The following is a 23,534-nucleotide window of genomic DNA, read 5'->3' as shown; positions in this document are numbered from 1 at the left end:
GGGGTTACTTACATTCCCCTTTATTCTCTTTTGCCTTTAGTATTAAAGGCAGCCCGGAGCTCAAGGGTGTCAAAATAATGGCTTTCTTGATTTATATATCTGGCTTCCTAATCAAATCCCATGTAGATAAAGTTCTCACTTTAGATAAAAATATAAAATTCTGGCATTTTACCCATAAAAAACTTATTGGAGTGATTTCACTGCATTGCTTTGCTTGACATTACAGCACTAGAGTTGGTTTAAATAGCTTGGATTAATTAAGGCAGCTTGATATCTCCCAGCTAAATGAGAAGGCTCTGATGGGTTGATTTTCTAGGACCAGAGTAGGGAGTTGCAGCTTGAACCGTGTTCCTACTTCAGGGATGGTGTAGTGGCTGGGCTGTCCAAGGCAGCCGTGGTATGGAAGGCAAACCTTTCTCCAGAGTGCCAAGCTGATGGAAATGTTGACATTTATTGCAATTTTTAAGTAAACAAAAGCCTTGTTCTGTTCCTGAACTGCCTACAGCTCTATTGTACAGGCCAGTACATGGCACTGCTGCCAAGAGCCTTGCTGTGCATCTGGGCCCTATATGGCCCTGCATCATAAAGAGTGATTTTCAACATTTCAGTGCTCACAATTGAAAAGCTGGCCCAGATCTTCCTGCAGAAGAGACTGTAGAGTCCAGTATCCATTTGCAGTATTTCCACTGCCATTAGTAAAGGAATTGCTGGTGCTGTGCGCACTGGCGATAAGGCTCGACTGTTATTTTAGGTATTTAGAAAGAGCTATTCCTATTTCTGATGTGGCTGGAGCCTTCTGGTCTAGCAAGTTTCTGGAATATGATAAATGAGATTTTTGTGTTTCCATCTCTCCTGACAACGGAAAGAAATTTCTATATGGAAACACATTTTTTTAATTATAGGTCTGACAGTTACCTCCATTTCCATCTCCCCCATCCATAACACACTCTGGGGAGATTAACCACGTTGCCAGGCGCTGGCTCATAGCTCTCCTTATATCTGAAATAACAGTCTGTGCTTCTAGCATTAGGGAGGGCAGCCAGATACTTGTAGTCCTTCCTTTCGTAAAAATCAACTGAAGCTTCCAGGAGATAGACAGCAATATACTTGGTACATCCCTCAATTTCTTTAACTTCATAGCACATTTCATTAGAAATTCACAAGAGCTCTTAAGTTAATACATATTAGTCTGCAAAAGTGGTCAGGTCCCTCATCTCTCCATTCCTGAGATGTCCATGAACATCTTCCTGGTAACTTTTCTCCCCTCATTTAAATGGGATTCTGGTCTTGTGCTCAAAAGCAGAGATAGGAAAGAATGAGAAATCCACACTAAATGAAAGGCCATATATTTCTGTTCCACTCAGGTGAAGGAGCCAAGCCAAAAGGTGGGTCAATGTGCCAGGAAAGTGCTGCAGGAAGCAAAGTGCTGCTGACAGAGGGGCGAACCCCTGTGGGGATGGGATCATCAGCCTCACTGCTGGAAACACTGCAACAGAGAGGGGCTCCTGAGCTCCAGCTTCCCCCTCTGCATCCTCTGGCTCTTGCAGCTGCCACTGCTTTGAATTTGGAAAAGTAGCCTTAGGCACCCCATCAGCAGCAGGGAGCTTGTGAAGTTGGCACATAGGGATGTCAATTTGCTGGTGACTCAGCATCTTGATTTATCCCATTCATGCGATGCTCCTGCGGGAAAAGCTTATTAATCATGCCTGCATTTCCAATGCAGCTCCATGATTTAGGGTCCTCCATGACTAAAGGTTTAGCAGGAGTGGAATTATTACACGCCTTGGTGGCTTCTGGAAAGAGCTGTCAGGGTGGGGAGACATACCAAAGTGGGAACAAGGGGCCTATCACCTTCCAGGATCCTGAGAAGGACAAGTCCACCAGGGTTTGAGCACAGGCCAGGGAGTGCTATGGAACACTCATAGAAAGCTGGAGCACATTGTGCTCAGAGGAGGTGTCTCTCTGTCCAGCCCAACCACAAATCACTGACCTCCTCCACAGCTGCCAGTGCATCCTCCTGGCTCTAATTTGGGGCTCACTGTTGATGCTGGCTCTGGCACAACGGTGGTTTCTATGGCAACTCCAGAGGCAGATGCAGGGATGCTTCCAGCTGAGGTACCATCATCCTAGGTATCCCAAGCTGTTCCTCCCAAATCACAGGCAAACAGTCATGCAGTGCATCAGGATGGACCCTGCAGTCACTGTGTCAGGTAGGCACCAGAGGTAATGGAGCAGCAACACGAAAATATCTTCTAAATGCTCTTTTATTCATAATTTCTGACTTTTCCCATACTGTGATGCCCCCAGGACATAGCACAGCCTGCCCCAGCAGTGTGTCGGATATTGCTTTACTCTGATGGGATTCAGTCTTCTCTCTACAGCCTTGTGGCCAACACGAGGCTCAAGGTGGCTGTACTCTCTGAAAGGTCAGGCATATGTACTTGATATTTACCTGGACTTGTGAGATCTTTCTAATGCACCACTGAAAGATCAAATCCCTTACCTGCTTTCTGCTTTTGGTATGGGACTCTGTGTGGAGCCAAGAGCAGCAAGGCTCAAGTGATCCCACAGCACTGAGTAATTCAAGTGTCACCGCCCTTGATTTTATAGTGCACCTCTAAACACCACCCACAGACACCACCAGTATGGAGCTTACATTCCCCTCCTGGTTGCCAGTAAGCAGGATTGCAGTGCTCCTGCCTACAGAAGCTGGACTCAGCTGTACCCAGCTCTCCCCCACACCAGCCATGGTCCATCTTTTGAGATGGGGCTGTAGTGCTGGATAGGGCCCACAAACCCTGACATCAGGCACCTCTTATTTTTTCTCAGTATCCTGGCAGCCTTCAACATTCCCTGCCACTCTCACATGCTGGCTCCCTTCAAAAAAGTCCCTCTCTTGCTGCTGCCTTCACTCCCCATGGCCTCTTCACCCACAGAAGGCCAAGCAGAAATAAGGCTGTGCCAAGGCAGAACAGCCACTGCTTAGCTCCTCTCCAAACAGGAACTGGATCTCTACATCACATTGCTCCACTCACCCTGGATGTGGGGAGAACAGTATGGGGTCACTAAACTCTGCCTTGGGAGGGATTTTTCTGAAAGGCTGTGGCATATGTCTGCCTGAAGTAGGATAACCAGAGACAACATGACTCCAGAGGGATAAAATTCCACGTTTCTTTTATTTGAGGTGCTACATCACCTCCCAGGCACTGAGCTACAGGGCACCTCTGTGCTACATGAGACATCGACTGGGTCTACGACGACACAGCACTCACTGCTACACACACGGCACAGATACGCCGTGGCACAGATGGGGCCGGACAGGGCAGTGAGGCCAGCGCCAGTCCTGCCACTGCTGCTCCCTCCACACTGCTGGTGACGGCCATCCCACCAGGCAGGAGTTTGCCCTGGGCTTCATTGCCACAGCACTGCAGGAGCTGGAAGTTCCCAAAACTGCAGCTGCTTTGGTGCCTGGCATCATGGGACAGAGGTTTCCTGGAGCCAGGTCACCTTGGGTGAACACATGGGTGCTCACACACCCTGTCCCCGTCTTCAGGCACTTGGTGCTTGGCCAGGGCTGGTCCCTGGAGTCCTACTCAGGGCACATCACGCAAGCACAGAGCCTCGACAGCGCCACTGGGACCCTGGGCCACACCACCAATGACGAAGAGCAGGCTGGGCGCTGGGCAGCTGGAGCAGGAACAGCGGCCAGTGGGCATAGGGGGCAGTGGCTCCCACTTTTTCTGCGAGAGGCTGAACCCTTCCACTGAGTTCAGTGGGCAGGACTGGTTCCCTGTTGAAGACAGAATGACATCAGCCCCCTTGCAGCTCCCAGCCCCGCACCCCAGGCTCTGCCTTTCCCCCTCCACATCCCTTTGATGCCTCACAGGGGCCCTGAGCTGCACAGGCTTTGAGATCCCAGAGGCAATTAGTGGGGGCACATGAGGATTGGCAGAGTCCCCATAGGGATGGCAGCTGGCACTAATACCACACCTGCTAGCTCTGCCCCCTCAGTCATTCCTCACCCCCCCCCCACCCCCGTGCCAACACTCTGCAGGGATAAGGGAGGGCAGCTCCAGCTGCGGCAGGACTCAGGAGCAATGCCACACTGCAGGGATGCAGCCAGCACCATTCCTTACTCCCACAACGACCTTGGGAGTCTGGAAGCCCTCACTGCAGGGCTGGGGGTTGCTGTGGCTGGCACCAGGCTCCCCAGGCAGCCCTTCCTGCTGTATCCCCTCTGCTGAGTGACAGCACTAACCTTTCCCCAGCTCCCTTGGGAGAGGAATGCTGCAACCCTGCACAGCGGAGCTGAGCCACCATGGGCTGTGTGAGCTCAGCATGCTGCACATGAGCTGGGAAAAGCCTGACTGGGGGGTGAAAGGGGCAAGGGGCATAGTGGCTCAGGCTGTGGGACAGGGCAGTAGGGTCTCCCCAGCACTTGTGAGGGCATAGAGAGATGTTGCCGCAGACAGTGGTGCAGTAACCCCCTGGCTTTGCACAGCTAACCTCCCTACTGCCATGCAGATCACTGCTGTGCCACAAAGAATGGGGATGGGAACATGGCCACACGCCTACCCCCAGCATTACCGAGGCCACCCACGGCCACCACTCTTCCTCCCAGGCATCCAGCCACAAAGTCAGCTCTCTTCTCTTTCATACGGATGGTGCGGCTTGGCTTTCTCCACACACCTGGGTATGAGAGGGAGTAAGCATCGTTTGCTGGGGTTTCCCCTCTACACACCAAGGCTAGGACACCCCCAGGTTAATCACTCCATGGGACCAGGGAGCACAGGGCAGGATTCACCTGGGTGCAAGGGGGTGATGTTCAGAGCCCAGATGATCATGTCCCTCAGGCACAGACACCCCTCACCAACCCACAGAGTCATCATGGACCCACAGAAGATGCTTCCACCTCACCCAAAGACATGGAGCTCACCCTGCGCAGGATCAAACATCTCCACGGTGTTGACAAAATGGGGACGGGAATAGAAGTTGTGGGGTCCTGGCTGCTGCAGCCCTCCCAGGCTGAAGACAACCCCATCAGCCATGGCACAGGCGGCGAAGGCGCGGCGGCTGGGCACGCTGGGGTAGCGTGTCCAGCTCCTTGTCTCCAGGTCAAAGGCCTCAAAGGCGGTGACAGGCAGCTTGCCTTGCCGGCCTCCTGTGCACAGAGGAGACAGCTGCCAGTGCCCCAAGCTGGCACTATTGGTGTGCTCAGCAAGCAGGATTGGGCCCACTGGCTGCAGTGCTGGGCAGCATGGAGCCACCCTGGGGTGCACCATGTCATTCTCTGGCCTGGGAATGGAGGAAGGAGAGGGTCGAGGCACAGAGGATGCTCACTTTGCCCCAGCAGCACCTACCCAGGACGAAGATCTTGTTTCCCTGCAGGAAGGCAGAGGCTCCATAACACGGGGTGGGCATGGAGGGTAGGGGCTGCCAGTGGTCCTTTGCCGGCTCATAGACACGGACCAGTGCCTGGGGAGAGGTGTCTGCACCCATTCCCCCCAGCGCGTAGACAGCCCCATCTGGAAAAGAGGCAGCAGTGAGTCAGGGGGGTCTGTGGGCAGCACTGAAGGGCTGGGAATCCCCCATGTCCACCAGGGCAGGCAGCACAAGTACCACCAAGCCCCACAGCCAGACACTGCTCCAGGGCAGCCAGGGGACAATGATTACAGCCAGGCCTGAGCCTGGCAATGCCCTGACGCACTGGGACTCTCTCGCCCCCTTTTCCATCCCATCCCATCCATCAGAGAAGAGCACAAGGCCATCCTCTCTAATTATTCTCGGCAGTATCATCTCCCTGGAGACACCATGGCAACACAGCCATACTGCCAAATCCTGCTCTTGCTTCCAGTGTGGCCAGCACCCCTGCCCATTCCCATCACTGCCCTGACATCTCTGCCCTGCCCACCACATTGCAGCCTGGTCCATGCCACAGCATCCCTGTCCAGGGAGCAGATATGGGCACCACACACAGGGTCCAACCCTGCCTCCTGGCATGCTGCGTTGTGCCAGGACTCCAAGGATGCTCAGCAAACTTTGGGTAAGAATCACAACATGTTACTATCCCTCACCTCTCTGCACAGCTGAGATGCCCATGGAGGGCTGAGCCAACGCTGCCTTCTTCTCCCACTTGCCCTCATCCACGTGGTAGACCTCAACGGAAGCGAGGGGGCTCTGTGCCGCATCCACACCGCCCACCACCAATATCTGCTTGCCCAGGGCGAGAGCGGCAGCGCCAGCCCGCGGCGTGGGCAGTGGTGGTAGCGTGGTCCAGCGCTGGGCTGAGAGGTCGAGCACCTCAGCAGTTCCCAGAGCTCGCCCGCCGCTCCCGCAGCCGCCCAGCACGAAGAGCTGCCCGTCGCGGTGCGCGGCGCTGCAGTACACGCGCCGCGTGGGCATAGCGGGGAAGGTGGCCCACGCGAAGGCGCCCGCGCCCGCCGCCATGGGCCAGCTCAGCCGGCCCGGGGGTCCCCGGGCTCTGGCCCTGCCGTGCCGCCCATCCGGCCCGGCTCGGCACTGGTCCGGCACACGGCCTCCTGCGGGGAGAGCATCCGAGTCGGACCCCAAGCACCCACCGCTCCCCCCAGCCCCAGCTAGTCAGCTCCCCTAGGCGGTGCGACAGCTCTTGCTCCGCGGGGCTCCGCGCTGCACCCCGGGCTGTGTGCCCACCCCCTCCGGGCTCCTGACTGCCCCCCACGGCTCCCTGTCCGTCCTTCCGGGCTCCCACTCCCCGGGGCTCTCTGCCCGCACGTACCAGGGCTCTCGCTTCCCGAGATTCCCGCACCCTGGGCTCCCACTAACCCGGTGATGCTGGTACACAGCCCGCACTCACCGGGACTCTGGCGCGCCCGGGGCTCTCTACCCACATCCCCCGGGTCCGTACCCTGCAGAGGGTCTGCGTTCACAATCCAGACCCCGCCAGGTTCCTGCTGTCGGAGCACCGTCTTCACCCGCGGTGCTGCCCGCACTCCCGCCCGCAGTCCGCAGCCTGCAACCCGCGGGGCTCCGGCGCACTGCCCCGCAGCCCGCACCCACAGGGCTCCCGCCCACAGCTCGCAGGCACCGGCGTCCCTCGGGCTCCCGCTGCAGTGCCCGCGCCCCGGCGCTCCCCGGACTGCCACCCGCCACCCTGGACGGCCGTTCCACCATGCCCGGACAGCCCGCTCCGCGCCGCCCTGCCGCCGGGACCGGGACCAGGACCGCGCTCACCTTTCCGCCCGCTCTGCCTCTCTCCCCGCCGCTCCGCGCCTCTGCCCGCCCCGGGCCCGCCCGCTGCCGGTGGGGGCGGCGCCGCGCCCGCCCCGGCCCCCCTGCCGTGCCTCGCTCCCCTCCGCCTGGCCCTCCCGGTGCCACCGGCCCGCCGTGCCGCTGCTGCGTTCACCTTGCCGGGAAGGAACCATCGCAGGGAGAGCGGCTGGAGAGACCCTGGCTCTGCCCTCCCTTGCTGCACGCTGCTGGTGCCAGAGGCACACGGTGCCGGGCTCAAGGAGTCGGGAACCCACCGTCCTACCCTGGAGAGGACCCCTGTCCTGTCACCAGTGCAGGGACAGAATATGAGCTCAGACCTATTCTGAGCACAACCTTGCTGGGGTCTCTCAGCAGCATCAGGAAATGTGCACATGGGTCTCAAAACCTCCACCAACACTTTTGTCCCCACTTGGCTGAGCCAGGCAAATGAACACGCTGGGAAAGGCACTTCCCACCCACCAGCACAGGCAGAGCCAAGGGCAAGCAGGAAACTCACACAGAAATGAGCTAAAAAGGTTTGCTTTAAAAACAGACAGAAGTGACAAGACATCCGCTGAGAACACCACACCACAAATGCCACCTGGGGATGTAGCTGATAACACTGCACTCATCCTGGAACCTGCTCTGCACCAGACATCATTGCAGGAGCGGGAAGGGAGGTGTGAATACTGCAAGGCTGTCTGCATCACAGTATGGTGGAAGGGACCTGCCTGGCGACTGCAGGGGGACAGTGAGCCCCAGCCCTCACGCAGAAGTGGGCACCACAGGCAATACAGCCAAAGAATGGAAAACCATTTCCTCCAAGAATCCCATCACACAACCTCCCAGGACGCTTGTGTTTGCTCATGAAAGCTCCTGATAGGACTGAACGCCCATATTGCACATTGGAGACGTAACAGCTTGAAGCAGGAGCCTGCCTGGGACTTTGCCTGCATGCAGGAAGCAGGTGGTGTCCCAGTCTGGAGCCACTCAGTCCCAGGAGGTGGTATCACTGTCCATCCCACTGCTGGCTTGGGGTGTCCTTCTCCATGCAGGCCAGGTAGCGGTCGTAGTTCTCCTCGCACCTCCTCACACAGCGCAGGAAATAGTCCTCATCAGCAATGGCCTCTAGCAGATTGGTTTGCACCAGACAAATGTTGTACAGCTCCGAGGTGGGCACACTCCTGGGACTGCTGCTGCCCTGCTCTGAGAATACCTGCAGGGAGAGCAGAGCCTGACAGCAATGCATATGCCCCGTGGTGCACTCTCCCCTCCTCTTGGCCAGGCACCTCCATGCTGGCTGTGAGTCAGGGGCAGAGGGCTGGGTGATTCTATCTCCACTGCAACTTACGACTTCCCCCTCTCCCAAAAAGTGCCTTTGACTCTGAACCAGCATGCCACACGTGCCTGGTGCTCCCTTAAGAAAACAGGCCACACCATGCAGCTGGAAAAAAAGGGCTCTGTGGAGCAGCTGACTCCAGGCAAACCTCTGCCAACAGCTCTTCGTTTAGCTACCACAGGATGGAACAGGGACTTCACCTTCTGATCTTCACTGTGGCCTGTTTAAAGCCACCTGGCAATCTCTTCCACTCCTAGTGCTGCTCTGTCACCATCACTGACATGGGGACAGCCCTGCAGAGCTGGTGACGCAAAGAGGGTTCCACCTACTGATCCTGGCTGCAGGACAGCAAGGTCCCAGCAATGACAATGAGCCCTGCTGGGAAGATGCTTGGCTGCTGCCCAGGCTCCCACGAGGTCTGCTGCTACCATAACCTGTGTGATCCAGCGTGGGAGCAGCCCCAGGGCTGGCTGCATGGCTGCCACGAGATTAGCAGAGCAGCCTGACTGACCAGCTGCACAGGCTACCAATGCCAAAGGAGGAACTCCTTGATCAGCCAAATAGCCTGAGGCTGAAATGCAGCAAGTGGAGCTGTGTGAGCCATGCTCCAGCTGCTACAGATCTGCATGCAGCAGCCATTGCAGAGGCTCCCCTCAAGCAGGCATGGCACAGACCAAAGCCTACTCCTGACAGCTCTGTCCAGGCAGTAACAATTCCTGCCACCAGCTACAAATGTTTAAGCTGAGAGAGCTTGTATGGAAGGGAATATCCAATGAGCATCCCACCCCTTGCCATTCCTGGGCTGCCTGGCAAACACTGCAGACAATTCACTGCCACGTTTTTCCCCCTTTCTCCATATGGATGGAAACAAGCAGAGGTTGAAGATCACCCATGCAGCTCTTGTTTGAGCATTGACAGCTGTCCAACGGCGAGGCACAGGTCTGTCTGCATAAACATTCTGTTTCCCAAGTGTGCTCCCCACAAACACTACCCTTTCATTCAGATGGGTGACAGCCAGGGCTGGCAGCCCTGATATCACTGCTGCTGTCTCCAGGCACAGGGCTGACTCAGTGGGGAGCAGAGGCAGCCAGCACTTGCTGTGCATTTGCTGATGTCTGATCTCACCTCCCCCGTGCATCACTACCACCGACATTTGTGGCACAGGATGCAGTGACACCAGGGCTGTGCCTTGACCCCTCTTTGCAGCCTCACGCAAAGGGGACAAAACATGTCTGACCTTGCCAGAGACACGCCTAGTGCAGGCTGCTAGTGCCAGAGGGACATTCAGCCACCTACCTGGGGGTGAACAATGGTGTCTCCATCGTCCAGCCGGATGTTGTCATCAATGAAGATGTGGTGAATATCAGGATCATGGGGGTCTATCCACAGGGGCTTCCCACCCTGGGACGAGAACTGATTTTTGGCCCACCTGAAACAATAAGTGGGAGAAGGAAGAGTCAGGGGAAGGAGAGGTGACAGCTCCCAGGTAATAACAGACGTATTGCAGGCCCAGGGCACCCTCTGAGCCAGTGAAGCAGGATGAAGAATGTCCTGTTCTGTCCTGCTGCCCATGGCCTCGTAAGAATGAGGTATTTTGCATCAAGGTGACAAATAAGGGGGTCTTTGGAGAAAAGCAGGAGGTACACCAGGGGATGGGGACCTCACAAAAGGTGTGAGAGTCCCATAAGGCTGCCCAGAGGCAAAATGGGGAGTGCCTAAGTGATAGGAACCCCAAAAATATAAAGGCTTCAAAACTAGGAGCTGTTCCAAAAACTAAGAGAATCACAGGAAAGAAGATAATGCCCAATCCACTTTCTCAATGCCCTCTTTCTCACCACGAGATTAGCACGAGACTCTTTCTCACCAGTCAAAGTGGTCTTGGAAGCCTCCAATTCCCTCAAAGGAGCTGAAGTAGTTGTAAAGCTTTCTTCTGTCTTCCCGGGTGGCCAGACGCTCTGCTCCCCGTGTTAGCACCACCTCTCGCTTGCTGCAGCGTATCTGGCCAGGGGTAAGGTCCACAGGGAGCTGCAGGACCACAGAATATGGGGAAGGAAAAGTTTTCCAAAGCAGACAGATTGTTTCACGCACTGGCAGAGACACCAAGCAGCAGGGTGGAGACTCCTCACCAGCACAGTGTGGGAGGATGGTGCTGGGAAGACAAGAGGAGGCATGGAATGCATCCAACCAAAAATCATCCTCTCCCCAGGGATGGAGAGGAATGACCTCCTAGCTGCATATTGCCCCATTTTCAATCTCTGCTACCTGAAAACACTCCAAGGAATAACTAAAGCATCTTCTAAAGCTCATTCCCAGCGCTCCTGCCCAGTGTGCTGCCAGTGGGAGGAGAGTGCAGCTGCAATTGTCTCTGGGCAAGGGAGCCCTGCTCTGCGGCAGCAGCCCCTCCTCGGTAGAAGGCATGCTCTGACCAACATGGGATACCCCAAGAGGATTCCCTTCCACATAGGATCTGCACACACATGCTCTCCCACAGCTAACAGCTTCATTCAGAGAATTCGGTGCTTTTAAAAGCAGCCTGGCCGAACAGAGCAGGCTGACATGGGGGGGACTCTGTGGGACCATTCGGCTGCCCCTCCCCATCAGGACGGACCCTCAGGACACCACTCACCGCCAGGTCCCGCAGGGCGGGGAACTGGGGGTGCTGCCCGTCCAGAGCGCTGCTGACGGCCTGCAAGGCGCGGGGCAGGTCGGTGCCGAAGGTCCTGAAGACAACAGCGAAGGCCCTGCCGTCACGGTGCAGCGTTTCCAGGAGACGGAAGAAGGAGGGCAGGATCAGGTGGTAGCGTTTGCCGGGCTCCCCCGTCACCGACAAGGCATCCTGCGGCCGGCCCGGCCACTCCAGCAGCCGCAGGTGGCGGGCGTGGAGGTCGCGGAAGCGGCGGCCCGGGCCGGCCTCGGTGAAGGCGGGGTCCCGGCCGTGGCGGCTGTAGTAGCTGAGGGCGCCGGGGCACGGCGGGCCCAGGGACGGGCAGTCGCTCACCCACTCCCACTCGCCTAGAAGAGAGGAACGCGCTCAGCCTCCGCACCGCCACACCGGGTCACCGTACTCCCTGCCCCGGCGCTCACCGGCAGCCCCGGCGCGGCCCCAGGTAACAGTGCTGAGAAAGGTATTGAGCGCCGCTCGCGGGGCCTGCCCCGTCACCGTGTCCGCCACCACCACGGTGTTGTTGAGGTCCACGTGCAGAACCAGGCGCCGCCGCCGCCCGGCCCCGCCGCTCATCGCCCCAACACCGACCCCGTTACCTGGTGACGGTGCCGCTTCCGCCCGCTCAGCTTCCGCCGGCGGCGCCCCCTGTCGGCTCGGGGGCGGCCGCGAGGCGTTGCCGCGGACACCGCGGGGCGGGGCGGGGCGGGACCGAATATGCTCCGTGACTGTGGGCGTGACCGCGGCCCACGGAACCGGACCGGAAGCGGAAGCGGGCGGCGCTTCCGGCGCCCCGCAGGCGGCCATGTTGGAGCGGCGGGTGCGGCGCAGCGGCGGGCGCGGGTCTGGCGGCAGCCGGTAGGTTGGGACCGGCGGGCCCGGGCCCCACGCCGACTCCCGGGCGAGGGCGCTGCCGAACCGCCAGCTGGGGCGGCCTCGGGGCGCTGGAGGCGGAGCCGCGGCGCTGAGGGCCCCGCCCCGGCCCCCGCCCCCCCGGTCCCGGGAGCCGGCGCGGGCCGAGCGCGGGTGCCGCACCCCCTGTCTGCACCAATCACCTCCCGTAGCCCTGCAGGGAGGGGCCGGCCCAGGCGGCCTGCCCGGCCCGGGTCCCTCCGGCCGGCGCGCCGAGCCCTGGGGAGGGTGCAGCGGGAGCGCGCGGCGGGCGCTCGGGAAGGGGCATCCCCTGCGCCGAAGGGCGGGCCAGAAGGTGTGGCTGAGCAGGATCTGGCCATCCCGTCGAGCCCTCCTTGGGACTGCGCACCAGCCTGCAGCTGTAGGCTGCCCCAGCCCTGCATCTCGGCCTTGCTGGCAGCCGCTTTTCCCTGCGGTGCACCTGGAGAGCCCTTTCCGTGCTCGGACAGCCGGGCCTCTAAACCCGAGCTAGCTGCCGGGAGCGCTGTGTTCCCGTAAATCCCGGCCCCCAGCAGTGTGTCACAGGAGGGAACCTGCTGTTGGGAGGACAGAGTGTCCGGGGGTGCGTCTGTGGCTGGCTTTCCTCCAATATAGCTGGCACTGCACCAAACAGGACCAAGTGGATGGATGTTGCAAAGTCCTGTTCCCATGAAATGTCACAGCGAGAACACCCCTTCAGATGTCCCTGCTCCTGGGCTTGCTGCAGCCTGAAGATGATCCATTTTGCAGTCCATTAAGCAAATGTTGTTTCTTGTGCTTCTTCACTGATCTCTGCCTCACTACTAAATCAAAATTAACATTACACTCTCTCTGGCTTTCCTGTGCCTGGTGCTGCTTGGTCACTGAGGAGGTGGTGACTCCCTGCTGGCTGGTGACGCTGGCTGGGGCTCTGTGGGATCACTTCCCTGCCTGCCTCCCCTCCTTCGTGGGAGATCCCCCGCCTGCCTCTGAACAACTGCATTATCCTCCTCCAAATCCCTCTTTGGCCATGACGTCTATAGAGCACTTGACTGAGATTAGTCTGTCATGTGGAGGTTCTTACTCCCCCACTGACCTGTGCTTTCCCTTCTGTGGCTGCTCTTGGCTTGTGTCTCTTCCCTGATTGTGCAGCTGGCGGCAGCATGGGCTCTGCTTCTGTGCTGTGGTGAGACCAGAGTTCTGGGGGGAACATGGGACTAGAGTAGCTCCTTGTTCTGTCTGCTCAGGCGCTGACTTCTCCATAACAGCTTTCTTGCCTGTGCACTGCCCTCTCCAGAACTGTCTCTGACACCTCCTGCATTTCCCTGATCAGGGTTTTTAACTGAATCTTCATTATTATTTTGAGAGGTATCAACAAAGATAAAGATTTTATGCCTTGTCAGTCTAGCATCCAGCTGTGGAGCGGTGAGGCCACCAGGATCAGAGTTCTCCTGGGTACATCCTAAAGTCCTGCCTGAACTGCCCTTTAGTGCCTGTTTTTTATTGAAAGCAATAATTGGTGCTTTTATGCCGGGCAGGCAGCTGTGCAATGCCCCGAGTGTGATCCCAGTGTTGTCCCTCAGGCCTTTGTGCACTTGGCCCTGGTGATGTGTGTTTCCTTCATACCGCCCTGCTTGAATTTCCTGCTTCCTCCTCACTTGGCAGCAACAGTCCTTGGATCAACACCAGTTTGCTGTGACAGCAAGTTGTGGACCGTTGTTCAAACAAGGGAACAGCAAGGAGCAGTGCTGCCTTGCCACAGCATTCAGCCTCAATGAAGCACAACTGGAACAGCCTCCAGCGCTGCTGCCAGGTCTCCAGGAGGGAGCTGCAGCTTTGGCAGGGACTCAGAATCAATTTTTGAGCAGCATCAGTTAAGAAGCTGAGAAATTGAAGGTAGTGCTGGGATACAGTTGAAGTGCTTAGACATTTCTTAGTGTTGAGATGGCTCAATGGTGCTGCTCATGGTGTGTGCACAGGGAAAGGGTTCAAGAGGGTTCAGTTTTTCCCAGGGAAAATGAGATCTGGTTATTCAAAACTGGGGTGGGTCAAACTCAAACTGGAAATGAGCGGCAGATTTTGCTGGGTTAACCGTTAGAGACCTTCATATTGGAGTGGATTGGATGGTATTTCCTGAAGTCTCTGTTTGAGTTGGAGGACATTTTTGTGAGAGATTTTTTTAGTTTTATTTCAGAGATGAATGAGTGACAGGATTTTCTTGATGGTACTTTTGTCTTGGCTTGAGCTCAGAATCTGACCCAGTGTTTGCAACCAGCCACATCTCGGCTTAATTGTTTCAGTTCCCGGTTTAGAAACTTGGGTAATTTCAGTTGCTGTAACCTAACTGTCTTCTTTCTCCTTTTGAGGTGTCAAGGCTTGTTTTTCCAGTAATTTGGACCTTTTTGAAGCATCTGCTTGCCTAATGCCATGAATATTGCGGTGAACAATGAGGAAGAAAAAGCTGTCCATTCCTGGTCAAGAATTTCCTCTGCAGGACAGAAAGTGCTGGAGGAAGCCCTCCGAGTCTTCAACCCGATGTCCAAGGACCTTTCAGACACAGAGACCCAGCTGGTGGCCTTCATCCAAGGCCTGAAGGAGGAGGGCTACCAGCCCACTATTCTGAGGAGTAAGGATGTGTACGGCTATAGCTCGTGCACAGCAGTCATACCGAGTCAGACGGAAGAAAAGACACAACACAGCTGTGCCAGCACCACTGAGCCCACTCAGAGTCCAGCCAGGAACTCAATGGCAAAAGTGGCCCCTTTGCCCACCAGCATTCCAGTGAGCACTTTGAAAGTCTCCAGTCAGCCAGTCTCCAAAGGGGATTCCACAAATCTCCTCTTGCGCTCATTGAAGCAGACAGGATCTGGCACATCCAAGCCAGCAGCAGTGGGCTTCCCTACAAGCATGTATCCTGACGTGTATCCAGCTGTGAGACTGTCGGTGGTTTTGGAAGCCCTGGTGCCACTGAAAACTGCAACGTCCTGTTTGGAGTCCAAGTACACACAAGGGCGTCTTGGGATCTCTCCCTCAGACCTTAGACTCCTCAAGACTTCAAGTCCACCAAGGCAGTTTTCTTCAGGCAAGAGCACTAAAATAACCGAAGGCAAGGGATACAAGCGTTCGGTTAAGAAATCACCAGATTCTGCCACCTGTGCTTTAAAGGTTCTGAAGGGACCAAAGGGTGGAGTGCTGCAGGAGAGCAATGCCTGCAAGGCCTCCGGAGTTCTCAACGGGAGAGTCACAGGCAGCTCGTCCCAGGACTGCACGACAGCACCACAGCCCAAGACCTTGAAAATCAAAGATAAGGAAGCTCTGCTGGGAAAAACAGAGTGGAAGGACAGCAGCACTTACCAGGAGAGCACTGGGCAGAAGAGGAGAAGAGCTACAGAAACAAAAGAAGCACCACAGAGGAAAAAAGCAAATACCATTCCTCTCCGAAAGAAAACTCGACAGGCTCAGAGCACTTTGAACCTGCTGAAATTCCGGACCATCAAGGTGGGCAGCTCTTCCTCTGATGATGAAGTGAGGAGGAGGGCACAGAAGATTCTTAGAGTCAACTTGTCCCCTGTGATCCAAATTCAGCCTTTGTCCCATTCTCATAGTGTTCCCTGAGTTTCTTTACTTTGTCACTTTTTTTTTGTAAGTAAGTAAATACAAACCTGGCACCAGAGCGCATAGAGGTTTAGGAGTGACTCTGTGTCTCTAGTGCCAATATGCACTAACCTGCAGATAGAGCAACCCACTCTCATGCTGTTCCTGCCTGTCTGCCACTGCTGTGCAGAACTGGCTGCCGAAATCCAAACCCCTGTTTGGGAGTATGGGACGGTGACCCTGGCCAGCATCGAGCTGAGCAGGCTGAAGAGTTCACTTCCCACCACGCTCCCCTGAACATGGCAGGCAGTGCTCTTGTGCAGGGGAGAACACAGGACTTTCTCATGACATTGATGCACTGTGATATTGCTCTTTTTCAAGCTGTACATTTACTGGTTTTATTTTGATCAAATTTTATAACTTTATTATCTATATATCTATATATCTATATATGTTCATATGGCCCAGGAACTGTGGGAAGATGCACTTCCTCCATCCCTTTGGGATTGGTTTGATAGCTTTTGTTCCTTCTTCCCTTCAACTAGTCTTTTGTTGAAAGGTGCCAGGATTCCTTTGTGGTTCGGTGTTGTGACAGTCCGTCCTAGGCTTCCTTGAGCAGTTCAGAGGCAGCAGCGTTGTAGCCACTTGTTTGTCTCCAGAATGCCAAACCATTTGGAGAATTACCAGCTGGTAGTTTTAATCCTGTTTTCGGTATTACCTCTGCGTAACAGTGGGGGAGTGTCACAGGACTGCAAGTCTGTCTGATGTCTTTAGGCGCCTCTTCCCTTTGTGAGTAGCAGAAGTTTTGAATTCATGGTAGGGATTTGCCTCCGAAGAGGACTCCTCTTCAGCACCCAGCATTACTTTGCTCTCCTATACCCCAGGTGCAGCTATGCATCATGAACTGTGACTGTTAGAGCCAAAGGGCTGGAAATGTTAGCAAGAATTGCATAGTGTCCTGCCCACCATGTAACTGCTTTGCTGTTGCTGGGTGTTCCAGGAGCAGATTCCAGGTGCCGGTAGAGAAGACTATTGGTTTTGGCTGGAGTTAAACGACAACAGAGATGCAGGCTGTGTTTGAATATATTAGCTACATCCTGCCAGTCCCAGAGCTCAGTGGGATACTTAAGCCTGAGTTAAAGCAGAAAAGTGAAAAATTTGGGAGGACATATACCAGCACTTAAACATAGAGAGTTACTTTCTGTGGTTTGTGGGGATGAAGCAGTAGGAGGAGAGATGGGCACCATGTTGCAGTGAGTAGCAGCCTTGCCATGCCGTCAGGGATGTTGTGAGAAGGTGTGTGGCAGGTGTGAGAGCTCTGTGTGGAAGGAGCCATCCCCAGGAGGCACTGCAGAACCACTGCAGATGGCTGCTGTCACCTCCCTGTACTGAGGCATGCTGTCACATGGGAACACGGCTCTTCACTCCACAGGGAGGGATCTACTAATCCCAGGAGAAACACTTCATTGGAGCAGTTAGTGCTGCCACTGTCACCTGGAAGGGACAAACTGGTGGTCTGGGGAAAGGAAGAGGCATTGATCTGGGCTTCATACAGCACTGCTGTATTTTCAGATCTCTGCAGCACTAGTGTAAAATCCACTCATTCTCTCACCAACTCAAGATACCAGTTGTCTGACCTAGTAATCTCTGTGAACATTGGCTGAAGGGATGAGCTCCCCAGGGAAGTCTCAGCTCCTTACATTTAAGCCCCACCCCCCAAACACCTGGTTGGATTTCAGTGGTTTATAAGAGGGGTTGGTGTCTGATCCCCAGTGCAGAACGGAAGATTGTGGTATGGAGAGAAGAGAGGAGGTTCATGACAGAGTGAGAGGGCAGGGAAGTGTAGCATTCTGAAGTGCATCTGGGTTCTCTTACCCACATAGAACACGGTGGAGCTTCTCTTTCACTGAGCAGTGGAAACTGTCCCTGCCCATGGCAGATCCGTTGGAACAAGATAATCTTTAAGGTTTCTTCCAATCCTAACCCTTCTGTAATTTTATGATTCAGGCTATGATTGCAAGCCCTGAACCCCACTCTTGGGTTCTGAGTTGCTGTCAGAGGTCATAACTTGCAGTGTCTGAGACTGACCTGTGAATGCCGCTGCTTGGCTGCTGAGGAGAAGGAAATACTTTCTTCTGCATCTGTGTTTTAAAATGCCCTGGCAGAAAGTTCCCTATCCTGAGCTGGTGCTGGATGAACAGGGGCTCTCCATCACTGTCAATTGGCCAAAAATTGCTTTGTTCCCACTCCTTCAGACGTTCCTCATTCCCACGCTCTCAAATGCCAGGTCTTGAAGTCCTGCACTGGTGTTTCTCTTTTGGGCTGTTTCCCGAGGAAGGCTCATGAACTGCTGCCTGCGGTATTGGTGTCAGGCTGCTCAGCAGCTTCCCCGTTCCCAGACCCTTATAAGGGCACTGAGAGCTGTCTTTGGAGCCTTCTTATGCAGCACAGACGTCCCAGCTGAGCACTTGGCCTCCGCTGGGAAAAACAATGTGCCTCACCAAGGCTGAATCCAGGTCGAGGTCGCTTTTCCTCCAGCCTGAGCGGGAAGCTGAGCACCTGAGGCCAACTTACCAGGCTATATCCCTCCTCATCGCTGTGTGTCTTCCCCCAGCTGCACTGCTGTCTGCCTCCCCATTCTTTTCCATCACCTCTTGTCTTTCACAGCTTGGGTCTTTGTCAGTCAAGGACTTTTACTAATGCTTAACACATCCAGCACAGCATCCAGCCTTAGAGCTGCCATGCCTTTCCCAGCACTGAACTGAGTTCTGTGCATGCTTGGTGATGACAGTTTGCCCTGTGCCCTTCCCAGACCACCAGCAAAAGGTTTTCTGCTCCACAGGGAGAGACGAGCTTTGGAAAAGCCTCGGTGTCACTGAGACTCCTGCCAGGGAAGTGAGCACTCCATAGCTGTGTGCTCAGGGACTTGCTCATCAACAGTTCCATCTCTGTCAGCTCTCCTGTGCATCTCTAATAGACCACAGGGCCCTGAGTGACAGGGCAGTGCTGGACCTCCATTCTCTGCCATCCTGTTGTCTCTTCTTCCTCTTGCAAGTGCTTTGGGAACTTGACTGAAAGGATTGCAGGTTGTTATAGAGGAGCTTTACAGCCTCTGTGCCAATGCCAGCAACTGCTGCCCATCAGGCAGTACTGGCAGAGGGGGTTCCTCATTCTGGCATGGGTTGGCTCCACCATCCTTCAACTCATACCTAGGTGAGGATGTCCTGATGTCCTGGGCATGTAAGACTGATGCACAGTGCACGAGGCTGCAGAGGGGGCTTTGTGTGGATGCTGCTCTCTGCTGTTTAGGGAAGATGAAGTGTTTGATCAAACCAGAGCTGCCTAAGACCTGATCTAACCAGAGGTATCCTACACAGGTCCCTTCCATCCTGTGTTATTCTGTGGCAGCTGAGTAACACCTCCAGGGAACTGTGCAACAGTAACTGGCAGAAATGCATTGCCCAGAGCGCTGTGGTCTCTGCTGAGCATGTGGTATGCACCTTGTTCAGACCTGTTTCTGTATTAGTCACTTTGAATTCATCCAAGTGCCTAACCTGGCCTGTGTTGTTCTGGGCACTGTGACAGCCGAGAGCTTTGGAGACTCTCTTAGGAATGCTTTTAATGCATGGATTTGTGCCACTGTCACTTTGAGAAACGATTCGGCTAGCGGTCAAAAGGCTGTTCTTCCAACTGATTTTTTTGGAAATCATTTCTCCTTTTATTCAGCTGCCAAGAAGCAGTTTGTGCTTCCCCTCCACCAGACAAGGTCCTTGAGCTTCCTGCATGCTTCAGATGTCCGTCAGCAAGGTCCGTGGGGAAAGTAACTTGTCCGGCGGGCAGCTAAAACTGACATCAGATACCATTGAAATCACAATGTTAATTGGTTGAAATGTTCTGAAGCTCATGTCCACTGTGATCAAATTTCACCATCTGCCACTGCTTGTGGTTGTAGAAGTTTCTCCTCAGCCTCTTCCCTGCAAGCCATGTAGCGTGTTGCTGCTGCTGCTGCTGCTTCTAAACTATTTGCATTCCTCCTGAGCCAGCTGCTGTAGCAATCCTTGTAAGAATTTCTTAAACACTTTTTTTTGCAAAATAAGGAGGGATTATTTTGTTACTCCTGCTTGGCAGCCCATGAGTGGTATTTCAGTGTGTGAAGGAAGTGTGCTCCCTGGAGTGCTCACCTCACTGGACAGCTCTCAGACCAGTTCATAATAACAGGGTGGGGTTAGTGGGCTGAGATTCCCCCCATTGCCTGGTTCTTCCTTGCATGGAGTTCAGCCAGTTGCCAGCTAAGAACATGGCAGGGGAAAAGGCAGCAGAACAGCACAGATGGGTGATACTGTGCATATGGCTCCATGGTCCTGCTCCATAGCTGCCTGTGTTCTGCACCCTGTCCTCCAGGCCCTCCTGGTATATCAGAAGCACTTCTCCACCCTGGCTCCATCTGTGGCAAGAGGAGCTGGGAGACTCTGGGTTTTGGAATTGAGCACAGAGTTTGTGCCCTTTTAATTGTGACTTGTGCTGTGTTCATGGCCAGCATGGGGGGGGTTCAGTCACCCCAGCAGTTCTTTCCCTTTGGATCCAAGTTCCCTGCCCTGTCTAGGATCTGGGCCTTTGGCCATGGCTCAAGGGATCCCTGAGTATGGAAAGCAGGTTTGTCTCTCAGCTTCAGCTGGGCAGTGTGACTCGAGCTGGGCATCTTCCCAGGCAGGAAGGCAGATTTCAGTGGGAGGATCCATTTTTTTATTTTTTTGGCCATGGTTGTTAGGGTCAGTGCTGAGCCGTGGAGCACTGGCTGCTCAGCCAGGCTGGTTGGTTTGCGTGGAAATGACAGTTTCTTTTTTGGTCTTCAAAATGGCACTGGCCTCTGTTCCTGTGCTCAGATGGGGATGGCCCTACAGGAACTGAGGTGGCCCATGGGGAGGACAGCAGTTTTGGGATATCTGGCACCTTCCTGACAATGCTGCAGCCCTCAGCTTTGCCAGCTGGTTGGGCTGGCATGACCTGTGGAGAGCACAGCAGGGCAGGATGCTCCTGAACCCTCACATTCAGGACTCTTCTAGAGAGCACCATGCTAGGGTTTCCCTCTCCTTGCAGCCTGTTCTGCCTGGAGCTAGGTGCTGTTAGGAAGGTGCCAGGTGCCTTGGAGGAATCTTGTCCCAGAAGACATGACAGGCCAGCCTTTGACATCCCTGAATGAAGCTTGTCTGTAGCTTCAACTGCTGGAACTTGCAGGCTGGCCAGCAGGTGCCTCCAAAGCCATGGTGCTGAGGCCAGACCCCTCCCTTTGCTTAGGAACACCAAGCAAGTCTGGTGTAAAAGTGAGAAGCTGGGAGTAAGGAAAGCTAAAGATGCCAGCAGCACCTGGACAGCCAGCAGCCTGCAGCTTCTGTGTTTGTTGCAGAAGATGTGCAAACAGAGGAGCCAAGGCTGTGGCATTCTGCAGCATGTCTTCCCTCCATCATTGCCCGGCCACAGAGCTTCCCTTGCCCTGCCTGGCAGCAGTACATGGACACTGGTGCTGCAGGTGAGCAGGAATCCTTTTGGACAGGCACCTCCCCAAACCATTCATTTCCATCCTTCATAGGTCTCACAATCTGGCACTGCTCATTTGGCCTCTGAAATACCTTCCCCAGGGAGTCCCTTAAAGGCCTTATTATCATCTGGGACTCTCTCCTTGTCTTAATTAGCCCCTTCTGTTCCTGGGTTCCTGTGGCTACAGGCAGCTCCTGTGAGTGTCTGGTCATTGCCACAGACACAGTCAGGCACATGGTGCTGTTTCAAGAGAAGGTGCTGCAAAGCTACCCCCAGAAATACCTCCCCTCCTGCCCCTGCTCTGCTGCCCGGGCCTGGGTTGGGACAAAACGAGTGTCAGTGTTTGTTCATGGCAGGGAAGGCACCATATGATGCCCTCCCTCCTCCTGGGTCTGGCTACTGGCTCCTGAGGAGTAGCATTTCCTGAGCAGAGGCAGGGCAGCTGCTGAGTGACACAGGGGCTGTGAGTGGGCACTGCTTGGCTGCTTGTGCTACTCTCTGCCAGCCAGCATCTCCATGAGAGCCATCTCCACACCACAGCATGACCGACATACTCCAGCTGAGACCGTGCCATGGGCTCTGCTGTGGCATTCCCTAGTGTTTGGGCATCCCAAGCAATGGCTGGGGAGCAGCAACTGCAACCCGCAGAAGGGCGAGTAACAAACTTTGTACGATGATTTTACAAAACCATCTTGTTCTTGAGTGAACTTTTTAACGTTTCATTTGTTTGTGTAGAATGTTTCTGAAGTTCTAATAATATTTAATGTTAATATGAAACTGGGCTGTTCCACACTCAGTGTTGTATATTTTGGAATGGCATTGCTTAGTGAAAAGACAGCGTTAGTATTATTCCACTCTTTGTAAGGGAATGGGACAAAAAACAGGTCTTTTTTCTTAAATGAAGTGAACCTTTTGTTATGAAGTCCTAGCAGGTGTCCAGCCCTTCATTAAAAAGGTGCTCAAAACCACCCAATGTGTCCAGCTTTTCTTTGGGCTATGTCAGACTGCTTCTCCCTGGGCTCCTGCTCCTAGCCCTTGTCAGCTCCATGGCATGGTGTTTCCCTTTGCCCAGCTGCTGCATGCTGCATGGGGCACACTCAGCTGCAGACCACACCTCCAGCTCTTCTCCCCTGTTCTCCCAGGGAAGTTTGGCATTACTCAAACTCCATTAAGGATTGCCTGGTTTGGGGTGGGAAATAACCCGGATGTGTGTCACTGGTGCTGAACTGGGATAAATCCACATTCCTGGTTAGTTCCTAGAAACATGCAGGGTGGCACTGTGCTGGCAGGTGCTCTGCCAGCCCCAGCCTGCCTGCCCACCCTCCAGCTTCTCTCTGAATCTGCCCGCCCTGCAGCCGGGACCCTGTGGCTGGCTAATTCAACAGAAGCACCATTGTTCTACGGTTTGCAGTCTGGATCCAGTCTGTGCCGCAGGGCTGTCAGTGCACTGACCCAGCACTAATGGTGGTGGGACTGTGGCCCTGAGCAGACAGCAGCTCCGGTCCCGTGCTGCAGCTCATTCCTCGAGAAGGGAAGTGGTTAAGTAATTCTCTGCTCACTAAGGATGTTCGGGAAAGTGTTGGCTGCCTGCTGCGTGCACAGAAGTCGGTCCAAGCAGGGCTGGCCAGGCATGAGAGGCTGCCCCTGTAGCTCAGGGGCTCTGCCGAGGATGGTGGGAAGAGCCTCTGAGCTGCTGCAAGAATGATCTCTGAATTGCGGCTGAAAGTGCTGGGGGAGAGAGGCTGAGGTCGCCCAAGGATGCGGGGGATGCTCGGCAGCATTGAAACGCTGGTGATAGAGGGCAGAGCTGCTGGCAGATCTTCAGCCAATGGAGCTGCTCCCGGACAGGCCATCTCCCCAGGCAGACACGGGCCACCCTCACGCTTTCAGCTCTGGGGCAGACAAGGGGATGGCAACACGGGAAGTCAGAGCAGCCTTCAGGGAGCTGCCTGGACATGGGCTAAAATGCCTCTCTAATCCCTCACATCCCACTAAGGATCCCTCCCACTTCGCTTTTCAAGGCCAAAGGTCCTGTTACAGTTGCCTTTATCAGGCCTCTTTGGATTTCCTCAGAGCACATAAGGTTTGCTTGGCAAGATCCCTTGACATAGACACGCTGGTCGGTGCTAATGGCTTTTTGTCAGCTCATCTCCTGTCAGTTCTCCCAGCTCAGAAGGTGATGGTGCTGCCTGACCGTCAGCCTGCACTGCTGGAGCCCGGCCGGGCACAGCCTGGCCCCTCCTCCAGGCTTCCAAGTGCCTTGCGTGGCTATGGGGAGCCGGTAGGGCACTGCCCACAGCATCA

At 55.0% G+C, this 23,534-nt stretch overlaps 3 protein-coding genes across 6 annotated transcripts; 1 reads left to right on the top strand and 2 right to left on the bottom strand.

Moving 5' to 3' along the window:
• Nucleotides 1–3,088: 3,088 nt before the first annotated feature.
• On the bottom strand, nt 3,089–7,249 carry KLHDC8B (kelch domain containing 8B). The gene is made up of 6 exons (XM_056501837.1): nt 7,213–7,249; nt 6,075–6,539; nt 5,361–5,525; nt 4,937–5,161; nt 4,588–4,689; nt 3,089–3,790 (listed from the first exon to the last, which is right to left on the bottom strand). The coding sequence occupies exons 2-6, from the start codon at nt 6,445–6,447 to the stop codon at nt 3,594–3,596; spliced, it is 1,062 nt and encodes a 353-aa protein (XP_056357812.1). The 5' UTR covers nt 6,448–6,539; nt 7,213–7,249; the 3' UTR covers nt 3,089–3,593.
• A 505-nt stretch (nt 7,250–7,754) lies between these two features.
• LOC130258449 (uncharacterized) lies at nt 7,755–12,038 on the bottom strand. Of its 2 annotated transcripts, none has more exons than XM_056501831.1 (5): nt 11,654–12,038; nt 11,196–11,581; nt 10,434–10,594; nt 9,866–9,998; nt 7,755–8,446 (listed from the first exon to the last, which is right to left on the bottom strand). In XM_056501831.1, exons 1-5 carry the CDS (start codon nt 12,036–12,038, stop codon nt 8,240–8,242), a joined length of 1,272 nt encoding a protein of 423 aa, XP_056357806.1. In that variant the 3' UTR covers nt 7,755–8,239. The 2 variants fall into 2 exon arrangements, with proteins under 2 accessions (XP_056357806.1, XP_056357807.1); XM_056501832.1 differs by having other exon boundaries at nt 11,831–12,038.
• On the top strand, nt 12,012–22,198 carry CCDC71 (coiled-coil domain containing 71). Of its 3 annotated transcripts, XM_056501835.1 has the most exons (3): nt 13,915–13,997; nt 14,468–15,599; nt 19,073–22,198. In XM_056501835.1, the coding sequence occupies exons 2-3, from the start codon at nt 14,529–14,531 to the stop codon at nt 19,109–19,111; spliced, it is 1,110 nt and encodes a 369-aa protein (XP_056357810.1). In that variant the 5' UTR covers nt 13,915–13,997; nt 14,468–14,528; the 3' UTR covers nt 19,112–22,198. The 3 variants fall into 3 exon arrangements, with proteins under 3 accessions (XP_056357809.1, XP_056357808.1, XP_056357810.1); XM_056501834.1 differs by lacking the exon at nt 13,915–13,997 and adding an exon at nt 12,012–12,089 and having other exon boundaries at nt 14,468–22,198; XM_056501833.1 differs by having other exon boundaries at nt 13,772–13,997; nt 14,468–22,198.
• The last annotated feature ends 1,336 nt before the right edge of the window (nt 22,199–23,534 follow it).

Source organism: Oenanthe melanoleuca, chromosome 12 (genome assembly GCF_029582105.1).
Source record: "Oenanthe melanoleuca isolate GR-GAL-2019-014 chromosome 12, OMel1.0, whole genome shotgun sequence".
In the NCBI taxonomy this organism is placed as follows: Eukaryota; Metazoa; Chordata; class Aves; order Passeriformes; family Muscicapidae; genus Oenanthe; species Oenanthe melanoleuca.
This window is presented reverse-complemented; position numbering and strand designations above follow the sequence as displayed.

Coding starts and splice junctions, on each gene's coding strand:
- CCDC71 (XM_056501834.1), top strand. CDS start 14,529: ATGAATATTGCGGTGAACAATGAGGAAGAAAAAGCTGTCCATTCCTGG.
- LOC130258449 (XM_056501831.1), bottom strand. CDS start 12,038: ATGGCCGCCTGCGGGGCGCCGGAAGCGCCGCCCGCTTCCGCTTCCGGT. Junction 10,595..11,195: donor CCGCCCTGCGGGACCTGGCG/GTGAGTGGTGTC, acceptor GTGGTCCTGCAG/CTCCCTGTGGACCTTACCCC. Junction 8,447..9,865: donor ACACCATTGTTCACCCCCAG/GTAGGTGGCTGA, acceptor CTCTCCCTGCAG/GTATTCTCAGAGCAGGGCAG.
- KLHDC8B (XM_056501837.1), bottom strand. CDS start 6,447: ATGGCGGCGGGCGCGGGCGCCTTCGCGTGGGCCACCTTCCCCGCTATG. Junction 5,526..6,074: donor CATCTCAGCTGTGCAGAGAG/GTGAGGGATAGT, acceptor CCTCTTTTCCAG/ATGGGGCTGTCTACGCGCTG. Junction 5,162..5,360: donor AAACAAGATCTTCGTCCTGG/GTAGGTGCTGCT, acceptor CTCTGTGCACAG/GAGGCCGGCAAGGCAAGCTG.